At 44.6% G+C, this 15,905-nt stretch overlaps 1 protein-coding gene across 1 annotated transcript in view; it reads right to left on the bottom strand.

Moving 5' to 3' along the window:
- Window positions 1–10,451, bottom strand: part of LOC148147395 (uncharacterized) — a 61,227-nt gene extending 50,776 nt beyond the window's left edge. The window contains exons 1-3 of the mRNA XM_087996011.1: window positions 10,367–10,451; window positions 6,046–6,495; window positions 4,920–5,064 (exon numbers count right to left, since the gene is read on the bottom strand). Coding sequence (XP_087852137.1) covers window positions 4,920–5,064; window positions 6,046–6,495; window positions 10,367–10,451 — 680 coding nt within the window. The remainder of the gene's footprint in view (window positions 1–4,919; window positions 5,065–6,045; window positions 6,496–10,366) is intronic.
- Between the last annotated feature and the right edge of the window lie 5,454 nt (window positions 10,452–15,905).

The following is a 15,905-nucleotide window of genomic DNA, read 5'->3' as shown; positions in this document are numbered from 1 at the left end:
AATCCTGCCATCGAAGACTGGGCCCAGAATGTGGAAGAAATGCAGTATTTTTTCCGGCAAATGACATTAGAGCAGGTAACAAGCAATGAGTAATTCTCCTGACAGCGCGTGGCCTCACAACCTTTTTGGTTATTAGGAGCCTGAGTTCCCTTGCAGCACCAGACACTAAAACATTTCAAGAGCTGATGGATTTAGTGAAGGTTTGTTACAGACCCAAGTCTGCTCTCATTCTGAGACACCATCGGTATTACTCGACAGTGTGAGAAACCTTTCAGGGAAATCCGTATCAGGGTCTGGACGAGGTTAAGACAACTGACAGAGGAATATGATTTTGGTTTAACCCTCAGTGAGATGCTGAGACACCGTTTGGTGTGTGGGCTTTATGAGGTGACCATGCAAAAGCACTGACCAGCTGAAGCCCAACAGGACTTCAAACAGGCACTACAACTGGCTTTGTGGTTGGGAAATGCAGCAAGTGGAGCTGGAGTTACAGGGTATGTTGGTGGATGTGGACAGCCTCACCAGGCCGACTGAGCTTGGGAACACCACATGAGGGAAGGCCATTGCACAGCCTCACTCAGGACATATCCTGAACAGAGGGACCCTTGGACAGCCCACAGCAAAACCCCAAAACAAAGCCAAGCCTCGGACAACCAGTTAATGTTTTCTTCTTGATCCGGCCTGGCAGACCATTGTAGTCACAGCCAGTATGTGGACCCGAGACGGCAAAGGGGTCCCACTTGGTCTGAATTGAATAAGAACTCACAGGCCGTTATCCAGGAGAGTGCACACACTGGAAAGTTCACCGACAGCTGGTTAGGAACAGTTAAAATGCTCCATCATCTCCAACTCAGAACCAATCAAAATAAAGGTCTGGTTAAACGGTCACCCAGTTCCAATGGAGGTCCATACCAGCGCGGCTGTATCAGTGATTGTGGAACCAGTCTTTACCAAAATTCCCTCTGGACTCTACCCCTTAAGTCTGTATAAGGCCTCGGCCAGGCTGAGAGCCTAGACTGGGGAGCCTTTCCAGATTAAGGGTACAACTTCAGTTCCGGTCTTTTCTGAGAAGGAGCTGGGTCAGTTCCCACTGACTGTAGTAAAAGGCCCAGCCCCAAGCTTGATAGGACAGAACTGGTTGAGATTCATTGAAAAAAGATCCCGAGGCTCCTTCATCTGTACCGGAGCATAAGCCTTTCCTTGGGTTGGTGGATTATTCCAGAACCTTCATCCACAACCTGGCCTCCATTCTGGCATCCTTCCATCTTCTATTGAAAAAGGGTCAGCCTTGGGAATGGCCTTGGAGCTCAGATGTAGCCTTTAGGGAAGTAGAGAAGCAGCTGTCATTGTCTCAGGTATTTGCTCACTGCAATCCTAAGCGAGATATGGTGCTGATGTGTGATACCTCCCTGTGGGGTATCAGGGTAGGGTTGGCTCACTGGAGGGCCAATGGAGAGGAACGCCCGATAGTGCATGCTTCCTGGATTTTGGCTAATGCTGAACGAAGATACGCCCAGATAGAGAAGGAAGGTTTTGTGGTCACCTTTGATGTGAGAAAGTTCCACCTGTGCCTTTCCGTGTGTACATTTGTAATAGGAACAGACCACAATCCCCTGCTAGGGCTACTTAACGAGGACTGGGCCATGCCGACCAGAGCTTCAGGATGAATACAGTGGTGGGCTCTTATTCTGAGGCAGACAGTGACAAGTTGGACCCCTGTCCGGGGGGCCAAGTGGGAAATGCAGATGCCGTGAGGCGCCTCCCACTGGCCAGTGGTTCCACCACAAGAAGAGTCTGTTCTGGTTTGAAACTTTCTGGACACCCTTCTGGTCACCACTGAAAATATCAGATTGTCGCCACAAAAACATCCCGTCCTGGCAAAACAAAAACAGCTGGTGGTGAGAGAGGAAAGAAACCATCACCAGAATTGAAACCTTTCTGGACTCAGTGAGACCAGATCACCATAAAGGGTGGCATATTGTTATGGAGAGCAAGAGTGATTGTCCTGAGGAAAGGTCATTGACAGACACTGGCTGAACTCCACCGGGGTCATCCAGGGGATTCCAAAATGAAGATGTTAGTGAGAAGTTACATCTGGTGGCCAGGATTTGATGATGACATAGCTGCTTTGGTGGGGCAGTGCCCAGAGTGCCAACGAGAACACAAATTACCACCAGCAGCTCCCCAACATTTGTGGGAATGACTGGGTAAACCCTGAACTCAGTCACATGTCTACAACGCCAGTCCTTTCACACACTCCGTGTTTTCAGTCATTGTGGATGCTCATTTAAAGTGGTTGGATCTGCACAGAATCCATTTGTTCAACACAGGGAAAACGATTGGAAAGGTGCAAGCATCTTCTACAATGCATGGACTCGAGGGAATGTTGGTCACAGACAAAGGGCCATTATTTCCCCAAGCTGAGTGGCATTAGGCAGGAAGGGACAGCCCCATACCATCCACTGATGATGTTACCCAGTACGGTGATGAAACGTCTGAAAACGAATCCCAATATTCTGCTTGTAGGACCTCATTCCTTTTTTTAAGCCATGAATTTGATACCTGTGCAGTCTACAACCATTGGCTGTTCACCCTTCCACTCCAAACTGTTCCTCCTCTCCAATACAGCAGAGCCAACCACGGTGCAACAGATTTTAGAATCACTACATTCCTCTGAGAGGCCATTACCCCCAGCAGGATCCATTGTGGGTCTATCTGTATTACAGGGGGTAGCCACAGGGGATTCCTGCACTTGCTGCATCGTTCTGTGACTCGGCCTGGTGATTATCCGTTCACTTTCTCACTTTGAAGATTGAGACTGCGGTGTGACCATCTCCCTGTACGTGTTATCTTCGATACCCTCAGCCTCCCAGATGCTCCACAGTGTCCCCAGTCTCTGCTCCAGCTCTGAAACCCAGGCTCCCTTCCAGTAGCTGCAGCTGGAGCCACTTCCTGCACATGTTCTGGTCCCACTTACCCCACAGAGCAGGAGGGGCACACCACGGCATTGAGATCTACTCCCATGACTTTCTGCTCAACGAGACCCTCAGATTGTCTGTAAAATCAATTACGTTGATTTTTTCCAGGTTCTTCTTCTCTTGGCCACAGCACTTGTAAACTATAAACCCAAAATAAAGACGTTAAGTGATAAAAATAAATTAAACGCTCACCCAACCGTACTCAGTAAATCTTCTTGCCCGACATGACTATATGATTCTTCACAGAGTGCCTCACTATGATGCTGACTGTGGGACACCCTTCCCAGACTGCTTCACTGTGATGCTGGCTGTGAGACACCCTTTCCAGACTGCTTCATTGTGATGCTGACTGTGGGACACCCTTCCCAGACTGCTTCACTGGGATGCTGACTGTGGGACACCCTTCCCAGACTCCTTCACCGTGATGCTGACTGTAGGACACCCTTCCCAGACTGCTTCACTGGGATGCTGACTGTGGGACACCCTTCCCAGACTGCTTCACCGTGATGCTGACTGTGGGATATCCTTCCCAGACTGCTTCACCGTGATGCTGACTGTGGGACATCCTTCCCAGACTGCTTCACTGGGATGTTGACGATGGGATACTCATACCTGACTATTTCAGCTGAGTGTCCTTGTGAGTGACTTGCAGACTTTGCCTGAGATGAATGATGATCTTCCCTTTGCTTCATGCTCCCTTTCCTGTTGCTGTCCTTGCATCTTCAGTGACCTGTCAGCCTCCACCATTTCTATCCTTCCCCTTTATATAACCATCAATGTTCCCACTTTACCCTCGGAGCCCATGGTTCTGTGAATTGCGATGCCCTCGTTGGCCTTACACCTCCTCCATGTTGTGGCTAAAGTAGTAGCACCTTGTGAGAACCATCCCTCCCTTAGCATTCTGTCCCATCCCATTCTCCAGGAAATCCCAGCCTTCCATCTTGAATTCCCTCCTTTCACTCCCACCATTCCCTCATCAACCCAATCCAATGAACCTGATCCTCAGACCTGAGTTTCCTGCTTTCCCCAGGACTCCATGGAAAGGACCCTGAAAAGCCCCTGACCATTAATACCCAAACCTCCAGCTCGGACCATGTCTGAGTCCCCAGAGTCACTTGGGCAGGCCAGCCTTGAATGAGAGCCAGCCCAAAGACCGGTGTCCCCACAGCACTCCAGCTGATGTACCTGTGATCTCCAACCTGCTTGAACGTTTCCTCAGGGCTGTTCCTGGCCAGGTCCCTGGACTGCAGGGATCCCCACATTCTGGAAGACTGTGGCCAAGCCCCTGGACTGGGATTAGATGAGTTCCTTGACACATAGTCCCCTTCACTCCACTAAGGACTGGTCCCTTTGACCTTTAGACAGAGCCATTTGCTTGAAGCCCATGCAATGTGTTGCCACATAAGCTGCTGCCACAAGCTCTCGGTGTGACATTGACAGAGCCCAGTGCTGGACAACAACAACATGTCCAGCCCCTTGACTGCTCAGTGCTCCCAACCCTGGCACGCTGCCTGCCTCTCCCTCTGCTGCTAAAAAGCAATGCAGGCCACAGAGCCTCCAAGTCAGCGCAAAATGTGTCAGTTTGAATGAAATGGCAGAATACAGTGTGCAGGCTCATTTTTACTGAGTCTATGAACTTGAATTAAAACATTTGAACTAAGCACACATCACAATGCATTTTAACATTTCACATTCTTTCACATGACAAGCAAAACATTGAAGGTGAAAAATAGCAGCTTTGCATTACACAGGAGATTTTATTCACTTATCAGAAACCGTCAAACTAGACGAACGCTCCTCACAGACACGTTACTGAAGCAGGAAGGAACCGAAACCTGGCAGTGAATCTGTTTAAGCCTTGGATAAAATACGTCCAAAATGTGCCCCTTCACCACATCAACTTTTAAACATTGTTTTCAACTTCAAGTTGTTCACACTTACCCGACTGAAGTGTTCCCATCACATTGCCCCAGGATCCTGTTGGTCAGTAACATTGCATAGCGAGCATCATTTAGTTTCAATTGTCCTTTCCTTGTGAGGTCAGTCAATTTGTTTTTCTGAAATAAGCAATCAGCCAATGGTAATTCTAATAGGAAAGATACCGTTAGAAAAAAGAGGGAATCTCAACACTTCAATATCAGGAAAATATTTCAAACATTGAAATGTTATATACATGTGCTTGCAAATTGCAGTGTAATGTTAAAAAGGACTTTCTGTACACACATCTCCATCTTTGTGTCGAATTCTAACCTGAACAGTACAATTAAAATTGTGAAACACTAACAGGAAATGCTGGAACTACCCAGCAGGCCTGCAGTATCTGGGGAGAGGGAAACTGCATGTACGTGGCAACTCAATGATGTCCAGCCAGATCTTTCTCCCGAGTGAAAGGTACTGCATCAGAAACAGGAACAATACAAGGAAAGGAGAAAGGAAGCTTGGGATTGGGAAAGTAAATCACTTGTGGTCCTGATAGAGCATCGGGAACATTAAACTCTCAACATGGGTCCTGATAAATAGCTGAAAAGTTCATATCTGTTGTGGTTATTATCAATCATCTAATTCACCAAAAACCTTTCAGTTTTATTAGATTACAATTGAATCTGGTTAGAACAGACATTGCCAAATCTAGCTGGACAGGAACTAATATTCCTGTAACACTGGGAGTAGTTTACCTGTGAGAAATATACTCTAAAGCTTAAAGAAATGCATATTCCACAACCTGGGTTTAAAGCCATCGATCCTTTTCATTAAGCAGGTCATGAAATTAATTGTGTTGCGATGTACAATTAACATTATTTACAGAATCAAGGTATTGTTTTTAGTGCTCATCTAGTGCTCCATAATATACCCCAGGCCTCCCATCTCCCCCTCCCCATTGACTGGGGACATCTCTGAAGACAGGGAGCAGCACACACCCCCCACTCACACTTTCCTCGTCCTGTGGTTGTAGGAGAAACAGAGAGAGCCTGGGCCTATGTTTCTATTTTATTCTTTATCTGTGATAAATAGAGTCATAGAGTCACATATCTGTGATTCACAATGTGTCAGTTATTATTCTACTCACCACATGCTCCTTCAGATCCAGTAAATTCCAAATAAGAAGCATTTTCCATGTGAACTGGACTGAGGTCTGACTGATTTATGTAAATAATGTCTCTCAGCAACGGTGAACTCTTGTGTGAACTGCTATTGGTGAGAGTGAAATGTTGACAACATTTCCCTCCAGTGGACATGGCAGTTGGATACGACTTTCCAATATCACCACGGGTTATGTAGAGTTGGCCAACGGATCCTTTCCAGGTGATGCAGATTTCTGATGAAGCTGCAGATGTAGATGCTGCAGGATCTTGTGTCCAGGAAGATGAACCATTCCCAATGAGATGAGCTTCTATTTCTAAGCCTGTTTTCTTTACAGACACTTTCAATGAACATGGATCTGGGCCAATGTAGTGATGAGATTTATTAATGTGACTGTTCAGGTATCCACAAACTGTGAACTCAGCACCAACTATTGCTGCAAATACAATCACAAGGTAAGCATTAATCAACACCCGAGAAATTTTCTCAGAAGCTTTTTAAATCAATATCGTGACTTTGCTGGAAAATTGAGGGAAATTCCACACCAATTGCATAATCAGGAATTGATAATCAGCAACAACAACAACCTTTTTTTTCATAGCACCTTTAGAGGAATAAAATGTTCCAAGGCCCTTCACAAGAGGGTTCTCAAACAAAACGTTGATGCCGTTGTAAGGTCTCAATAGTATTTGTAAAACACAGGCTAAAATATTAAAACATTTTGCTGGTCAGAATTATATAAGGATGGAGTCAAGAACTGGGTGAAGAATAGACAGTGTCTGTGTCATAAATAATGTTGTAATATGTTGTATAAAGCTGGGAGTTGGCTTTAACTCAGGAGAGGTGATTTTACATTTTATGATGATCAGACTCACTGTCCTTGTATACACATGAAAATATACAACTGTTTGACCAGTTTCCTCAATCCTCCATCAACTTATCAAGTTGTGTGATAAAATAAAGCCACAGTCAAAGGCTTTGATCTTGCCAACACTGAGATGGAGAAAGTTATTGCTCTTCCAAAACAGAACCCTGGAAAAGGGATCAGGAAATGTAAAGGCAATAGATAGAACGGAACAGCAAAGTGACACTGTGAGTTTAATCTGTAACTTTGATGAAATGAGCTTGCCTGAGATTTTGCACTGAAAGGGGATCGCATGTTCAGAGAGTTCACAATATTCCCTCCTCCTGCCGTGTCTGTTCCCGTCCTCAGCCTGAGCCTGTCAGCAAGGAAGAAGGTCAGGAACAGAATCTCATGTCACATCCTGCTCACTGAGGAGGCCTTTCACCAAACTGAATGACTTCGCTGCTGGGGAGCTTATTGGACTTTGACTGGAGGAAGTTTCAGGATTCAGGAGGATAAATGTATTTTTCCAATTTTTTATTCAGCTTTTGAACTTGTTATAACGAGTTGTGTGAAGGGAACCAGCTCCCTGTTTTCTCACTCCTATTAGTCAGCTGCAAAAACATTTTATTTATTTTGTTCAGCTTACAGTGATGATCTTTCAACTTCAACCAAGTTCACTACACAATGCAAGAGCCCATTTCAAGCTTTTCTTGAATGAAAAGAGGACTTTTATGACTCACTTGATTCAAGAACCAATGATTAAAATGAACAGACCACACAGACACAGAGGTAGGAAATAGACAGTGGTAGAGGCAGTGAGAATAATGTTTATGTGGCCTTTAGACATCTTGGGGTGTTACGTCTTAACCTGAAATCAGAATTTAGTGACTTTTATCCTCAACAGTTCAGAATCTGTAGATCTTTGAATTCTTGGTGAACAGTTGTTTCTCGAATTTACATTTTCACTGGGTGCTGTTTCTGAAATAATGTTAGAAACAGGAAGGGGGAGAGAGAATTCCAGCTCTTGCTACACAAATTCACTTTTCGTTCTCTCAGTCCTGATGCTGAAAAGCAGCTGTTGAAATACAGTTCAGTGTGTATTCCAGAGTCACGATCCTTTGTTTTTTCAAGTTCTCTGATTGATTGGTAACTCTTGCATCTCCCAAAATATTAAAGCAACACACACAACTGTACTAAGTAGGGGGTGAAAATTTCTTAATGGTTACTCATTACATTTCTTCATATAAAATGGTAATTTCACTGTCGATAGATTGTTTCATACAAATGGGTCACATGAATCTAGCTCAACCTTTGGGCAGGTGGCCCCTGCAGCCATTTTAGATCCAAGTTTTTCCTTTTTGGCAACCGTGTTACTCTCTGAAAGGTCTCAGGTACAACAGCCTAATGTTAGAGGTTAAAATTTGATCACCCATCTTTGTCATTATCATTATGTAAAAGGGATGGCAGGAGGGAGGGTGGGGCCGATCAGGGATAGTAAGGGAACTTGCACCTGGAATTGGAGGAAATAGGGGAGGTCCTTAATGAATACTTTCCCTCAGGAATACCTACTGCGAGGGACCTTGACATTCATGAGGACAGCGTGAAACAGACTGATATGCTCAAACAGTTTGATTTTGGGAAGGAGGATGTTCTGAAAATTTTGAAAAACATAAAGATGGATAAATCCCCTGGACCAGGCAGAATATATCCAAGGTTACTACAGGAAGTGAGGGAAGAGATTGGTGCACCTTTGGCAATGATCATTGCATTCTCACTGTCCACTGGAGTAGTGCCAGATGAGTGGAGGGTGGCAAACATTTCTCCTTTGTTCTAGAAAGGAAATAGAGATAATCCTGGGAATTACACTCAGTCCCCAAGCAGTCTTATGATACTGATGAGCAAAAACTGGAGAAGATTCTGAGAGACAGATTTTCTGATTACTTGGAAAACCATAGTTTGAATAGAGATAGTCAGCATGGTTTGTGAGGGGCAGGTCATGCCTCACAAACTTTATTGAATTCTTTGACGATATGACAAAACATGTTGATGAAGGTAGAGCAGTGGATGTGGTGTACGTGGATTTCAGTGAGGCATTTGATATGATTCCCCATGTAGGCTCATACAGAAAGTAAGGAGGCATGGGATACAAGGAAACTGTCTGAATACAGAATTGACTGGCCCATAGAAGACAGAGAGTGATGGTTGATGGAAAGTATTCGCCTGCAGCTTGGTGAACAGTAGTGTTCTGCTGGGAACAGGTCTGGGACCTCTGTTCTTTGTGATGTTTATAAATGAGTAGGATGAAGAAGTGGAAAGATAGATTAGTAAGTTTGTTGATGACACAAAGATTGGTGGAGTTGTGGATAATGCAGAGGGCTGTTGTAGGTTGCAACAGGACATTGACAGGATGCAGAACTGGGCTGATAAGTGGCAGATGGCATTCGACCTGGAAAAGTGTGAAGCTGTTCTCATTGGAAAGTTGAATTTGAATGCTGAATACAGGATTCAAGGCATGATTCTTGGCAGTGTGGAGGAACAGAGGGATATTGGGTTCCATGTCAATAGATCCCTCAAAGTTGCCACCCAGGTTGACAGGGTTGTTAAGAAGGTGTATGGAGTGTTAGCTTTCATGAGCAGGGGGATTGAGTTTTCAAGCTGCGAGGTTATGCTGCAGCTCTACAGAGCCCTGAAATGTTGTGTTCAGTTCTAGTTGCCTCATTATTGGAAAGCTTTCAAGAAGGTGCAGAGGAGATTTACCAGGACATTACCTGGACTGGAGGGCATGACATCTGAAGAAAGGAGCCAGGGTTTTTCTCACTGGAGCGAAGAAGGATGAGAGGTGACTTGATAGAGTTGTATAAGATGTTCAGAGGCGTAGATTGAGTGGATTGCCAGAGAGTTTTTCCCATGGCAGAATGTCTATCATGAAGGGGCATAATTTTAAGGTAATTGGTGGAAGATTTAGGGGAGGTATCAGAGAGTGGGTTGGGGGGGGGTATGTGGAATGCACTACCAGCAGTGGTAGTAGAGTGAGATACATTAGAGACATTTAAGTGAATCTTGGATAGGCACATGGAAGATCGTACAAGGAAGGGTTAATCGGTTAGTCTGATCTTAGAGGAGGATAAAAGACTGGCACAACATCGAGGGCCGAATGGCCTGTACTGTGCTGGACTATTCTATGTTCTGTCAGCAGCATTTGTGTGATAACTTTATCTCTACAATTGTCTTAATTTGTGACTTTACCTTCGACAAACTCTGTTTGTATCGTGTTAATTTTCTGTCTCTCTTTTCAACAGTCAATGATGGGAAATGTACAGAAATCACATTAACTCTGGGACCAATGTTCACACTGAGATACATAATCCATCCCATTGGATCACCAGCCTCATACAGCATTGAAAATAAACTGGGGAATTTCAAAGAAGTGAAACAAAGGAAGTGCTGAGAAATGAATTACCTTTCACAATGTGAAAGCTGAAGAAACATAACAGAAGGCAGTGACAGTTGATCAGTCTGTGAAAAGAGCTGGTTTTGAGAGGCATCTTCCACTGGGTTCCTCCTCTGGAAAATCAACATTGTGAATATGAGAGCACAGGGTGAGGTTCACACAAATGATGGTTACATCCAAAACATGCAAAATTACATGGAGTTAAATGATGACCTGTCATTGTCCCAACACCCAGTGACACCAATTGACAGGATGTAGCTCCCATTTGAAATCACCGTGATCGGTGAATTTTGGGGGAAATTATTGAGATTTTATAGAACATAGAACATAGAACAATAAAGCACAGAACAGGCCCTTCGGCCCACGATGTTGTGCCGAACATTTGTCCTAGCTTAAGCACCCATCCATGCACCTATCCAATTGCCACTTAAAGGTCGCCAATGATTCTGACTCTGCCACTCCCACAGGCAGTGCATTCCATGCCCTCACCACTCTCTGGGTAAAGAACCTACCCCTGATATCCCCCCTATACCTTCCACCCTTCACCTTAAATTTATGTCCCCTTGTAACACTCTGTTGTACCCGGGGAAAAAGTCTCTGACTGTCTACTCTAGCTATTCCGCTGATCATCTTATAAACCTCTATCAAGTCACCCCTCATCCTTCGCCGTTCCAATGAGAAAAGGCCTAGCACTCTCAACCCATCCTCGTACGACCTATTCTCCATGCCAGGCAACATCCTGGTAAATCTTCTCTGCACCCTCTCCAAAGCTTCCACATCTTTCCTAAAGTGAGGCGACCAGAACTGCACACAGTACTCCAAATGTGGCCTAACCAAGGTCCTGTACAGCTGCAATATCACTTCACGACTCTTGAATTCAATCCCTCTGCTAATGAACGCTAATACACCATAGGCCTTCTTATAAGCTCTATCCACCTGAGTGGCAACTTTCAAAGATCTATGAACATAGACCTCTGCTCCTCCACCTTACTAAGAACCCTACCGTTAACCCTGTATTCCGCATTCTTATTTGTCCTTCCAAAGTGGACAACCTCACGCTTGACAGAGTTGAACTCCATCTGCCACTCCTCAGCCCAGCTCTGCATCATATCTAAGCCTCTTTGCAGCCGACAACAGCCCTCCTCACTATCCACAACTCCACCAATCTTTCGTATCATCTGCAAATTTACTGACCCACCCTTCGACTCCCTCTTCCAAGTCATTAATAAAAATTACAAGCAGCAGAGGACCCAGAACTGATCCCTGCAGAACTCCACTTGTAACTGGGCTCCAGGCTGAATATTTACCATCTACCACCACTCTCTGACTTCGACCGGTTAGCCAGTTTTCTATCCAACTGGCCAAATTTCCCTGACTCCTGACTTTCCGCATAAGCCTACCCGGGGAAAAAGTCTCTGACTGTCTACTCTAGCTATTCCGCTGATCATCTTATAAACCTCTATCAAGTCACCCCTCATCCTTCGCCGTTCCATTGAGAAAAGGCCTAGCATCAAATGCCTTACTAAAGTCCACGTACACTACATCCACTGCTCTATCCTCATCCACATGCTTGGTCACCTCCTCAAAGAATTCAATCAGACTTGTAAGTCAAGACCTACCCTTCACAAATCCGTGCTGGCTGTCCCTAATCAAGCAGTGGCTTTCCAGATACTCATAAATCCTATCCCTCAGTACCCTTTCCATTACTTTGCCTACTTTGCTAACTTTGCCAGTAAGATTAACTGGCCTGTAATTCCCGGGATTATCCCTATTCCCTTTATTGAACAGGGGCAGAACATTCGCCACTCTCCAGTCCCCTAGTACCACCCCCGTTGACAGTGAAGACGAAAAGATCATTGCCAATGGCTCTGCAATTTCCTCTCTTGCTTCCCACATAATTCCAGGATATATCCCGTCAGGCCCGGGGGACTTGTCTATCCTGATTTTGATGGAGAGAAAACCTCAGATGGAGTTGTCAGGCTGCTGGGACTCAGCTGTGAGTGACCAAGTAAAACAGGGACTGATAGAGGCTGAGGGCAGCTCATCTGTCCTTGTTAGTTCATGGCCTGAGGAGACCAGAGACCCCAATCTTCATTCTCCTCATGTTTTTAATCATTCAGGACCATACATTATGAAAAAGAGTGAATCAAATTACACCACTGCAGAATATTTAGGGCAGGAATCAGACCAGCCGCAATTACTGGGCAAATAGATGAGTAGCGCTGAAAATGTGTTGCTGGAAAAGCCCAGCAGGTCAGGCAGCATCCAAGGAACAGGAGAATCGATGTTTCGGGCATGAGCCCTTCTTCAGGAAAGGCTCCTGAAGAAGGGCTCATGCCTGAAACTTTGATTCTCCTGTTCCTTGGATGCTGCCTGACCTGCTGTGCTTTTCCAGCAACACATTTTCAGCTCTGATCTCCAGCATCTGCAGTCCACACTTTCTCCTCCAAATAGATGAATAATCAATTGAAAACACACATGATTATTCAGACCATAACCGATCGACCTGCTACTGGCAACTTATGGTTTATACATTTGGGGGAAGATTTGAAGTGGTTCAAGTGATAAATTGGGGATAGGGTCAGAGGTTATTAGTTCAGATTAGGTGTTCAAGTTGGAAATCAGGATGACTGATGTGAATTGGGTTTTGGGCTGGGGTTTGGGGGTGGGGGTTCATGCTGAGGGTTTTTAGTGAAGGAGTGGGGATGGTATATTGGTGAAAGTTTAACCCAGCAAGACCAGCTGCCTCATTGTGACACCAGCTACTGTTAATGCCACTAATGTCAATGCTGTCGACATCACAAGCATTCTGTAAAGGAATGAACAATAGATAAAAAGGTGTGTAATGGAAGAACTGAACTGGGATGGAGCATTTAGTAAGGGGTTTCAGAATGATACTGAACAAACCAATTTCAATGGTATGAACAATATGAAAATAATTACTCAATACAGCACAGAATGGTCAGACATAAGAATGTAACTGTTTAAAAGTTTAAAGTGAGGGTTTTATAATACACTGGTCTCATCTTTCTTGGATTTCTGAGTTCGCATCTTGTCACCAAAAACATATACATTCATTCATTAAACAATATTCAAAAGGAGTATATTAATAATATGAAGACTGATCCCTGTTTCAAACATGGAAAGGCTAGAGAAACCCAAACTGCTCAATCGGAAATGGTATTTCCAGGGAGATATTGTTAATGTCCCTCAGGTACGAATCTGTCAGGATGAACACAGAGTACGGCTTCAACTAAATAACTGACTGTGGATGAAAACTTCCAGTGAGGAAACTTCCATTTTAGAAAACAGGAATTACAATTTATGATGAGTCTACATTTGTTCTCATTGAGACAGGCAGCATGCAAACTACACACTGTCTCCTCACTTCAATAATGTCAGTGTGCAGCCCAGCCCTGAATCAGACTGCACAATCAACAGGGGACCGGTAAAGTGTTTGGATCACCCATCGCTCAGCGAGACCTTCACATTTAAAGGTTACTACAGGGCATCCACAAACTTTGCAACAACAAAACTCAGTCAAAGCACCTGAGTGCTGAGTGGCCATTGGATGGCTGTCTGTTTAAATGACCTTGTTGGGTGTTGGCTCATTGTCCACCAGCTCGGAGTGATTAGGAGAGGGCATTGACTGGACCCATGGTCTCCACGTTGGCAGGATATGCACCAAATCAGCCAAAGAGGCTGTTTTCACGTCAGAATCTGCTGTATATTTCCAGCTCACCCATAACATGTCCACACATCTGCCCTGACAGGAATGGGCTGGAGTGGAATTCTACAGCCCCTGTCTCGACCACACCTCAATTAAAATACTCATCAAATAGGCTAAGATAGGTCATGGAAATAACTTGTTGATTCAACAAATGATAAACATCAGGAATAATCTGCATAAGCAGCAAAATGAAAACAAAATCTACAGCCGCTGCCAGCCAGGAGCTAATTGTCCAAAATGGAGGGTGGGCTTTACACACACATTCAATGTTAAAATTGCACTGACCACCTCACAGATGACACCAGAATTACTGACATGTTCCCCTTACACCAATATCTTCTTGGGGATACTGGGGTTAAAGTACAGTGTGTAAAACCAGCAGCTCCATGTGCAGCACTGCATGGTCAAGAGAAAAATGGCCTGACTGATGTTTGTCTGAATTTGGGCAGTGGGCTAGATAGATCCCCCTGACAACATAGTATTCAATGGAGAGGTCAAAATGTAATGGTGAATCCATGTGAGACCTCAGCAACACGGACAGTTAGACTGCATTCACTTCATGTTCACACCACAGCCTCTAGATCTGTGGAAGAAGCATCCACTGCCCTCTGCCCGAAATCACTCACATTGGGGTGTACTCAGGACCCTCATCATTGTGAGACACAAATATCAGTCTAGTCAGCCGTCCACTAAACAAAACTGTGACCCTGCAATTCTAATTCCAATGATACTGCTTTCTCACTGTCTTGGAAAGTAGACACAGTGACTCAGAACTTATGATGGACAGGGGATAGGAATTTCTGTTCTTCAGAAAGTCCTCCTGATCTGGAACCAAGACCCAGCCTTTGTACAGACTGGATGACTGTGTGAGTGAGTCATATCGACATCCACAGAGAGTAGAAGGAGTATTACTGTGTTCATACAGTCCTCATTCCAAATCTAACACAGGGCAGTGTAGGAGCTTCTGAAAACACAGGGACGGCAGGTTCCAGAGTTACACCCAAAGGATTGCACCAATCCCACCCTCACCAATGTGATACCCTCCTGTAGGTCCCACTAACCCTGGCAGGGTCAGTGTTGGAAGGAACCGTGAGGGACAGTAACAGACCAGGAAATTCAGGAACAGTTTGTGCAACTATCCATGAAACAGTGCACAGACAGAGGGTCACAAAATACTTCACACAGAATGTTCTCCGCCTTCCATTATAAAACCTCGATTGTATCAATACATTTATGTTCAGAAATTTGCAAAAAACAGAAAAATTTACAATTGCCCTGAGCATTCCTCACACAACATGTATTATCATTCAGGAAGACTCGGGTAATGACAATATATTAAAACAAGCAGGTTTACATTTCACATTCGACTTTGTCAACCTGGACTTAAATAGTAAACATATTCCGATTAAAAGCATAAATAAAGTAATACCAGCTCCTTACCTGTGGGCTGCGGCTCCTGGACATTGAGAAACTGACACACAATGTGGGAATTCTATATGTGCTAGAAATTTGCCTGTGCAGGTACTTTTGCATTGATAACCAGCGTTATTGATTTCCTGGAACAATCGGAGCTGAGCTCTGTGTGCACCAGTCTCGTAAACTTGGAAATATGGATAAATGTGGCATTAACGTACATAGAATCCCTTCTGTGTGGAAACAGGCCCTTCGGCCCAACAGGTCCACACTGGCCTCCAAACAGTATCCCACTCAAATCCATTCCACTACATTTACTCCAAACTAACACATCCCTGAACACTATGGGGAATTTAGCATGGCCAACTCACCCAACCTGAACTCCTTTGGATTGTATGAGGAAAC

Source organism: Chiloscyllium plagiosum, unplaced genomic scaffold, assembly GCF_037043375.1.
Source record: "Chiloscyllium plagiosum isolate Xiang-an unplaced genomic scaffold, Cpla_swu_hap1 HiC_scaffold_17, whole genome shotgun sequence".
In the NCBI taxonomy this organism is placed as follows: domain Eukaryota; kingdom Metazoa; phylum Chordata; class Chondrichthyes; order Orectolobiformes; family Hemiscylliidae; genus Chiloscyllium; species Chiloscyllium plagiosum.
Note: the sequence above shows the minus strand (reverse complement) of the source record. Positions and strands in the feature narration are given on the sequence as shown.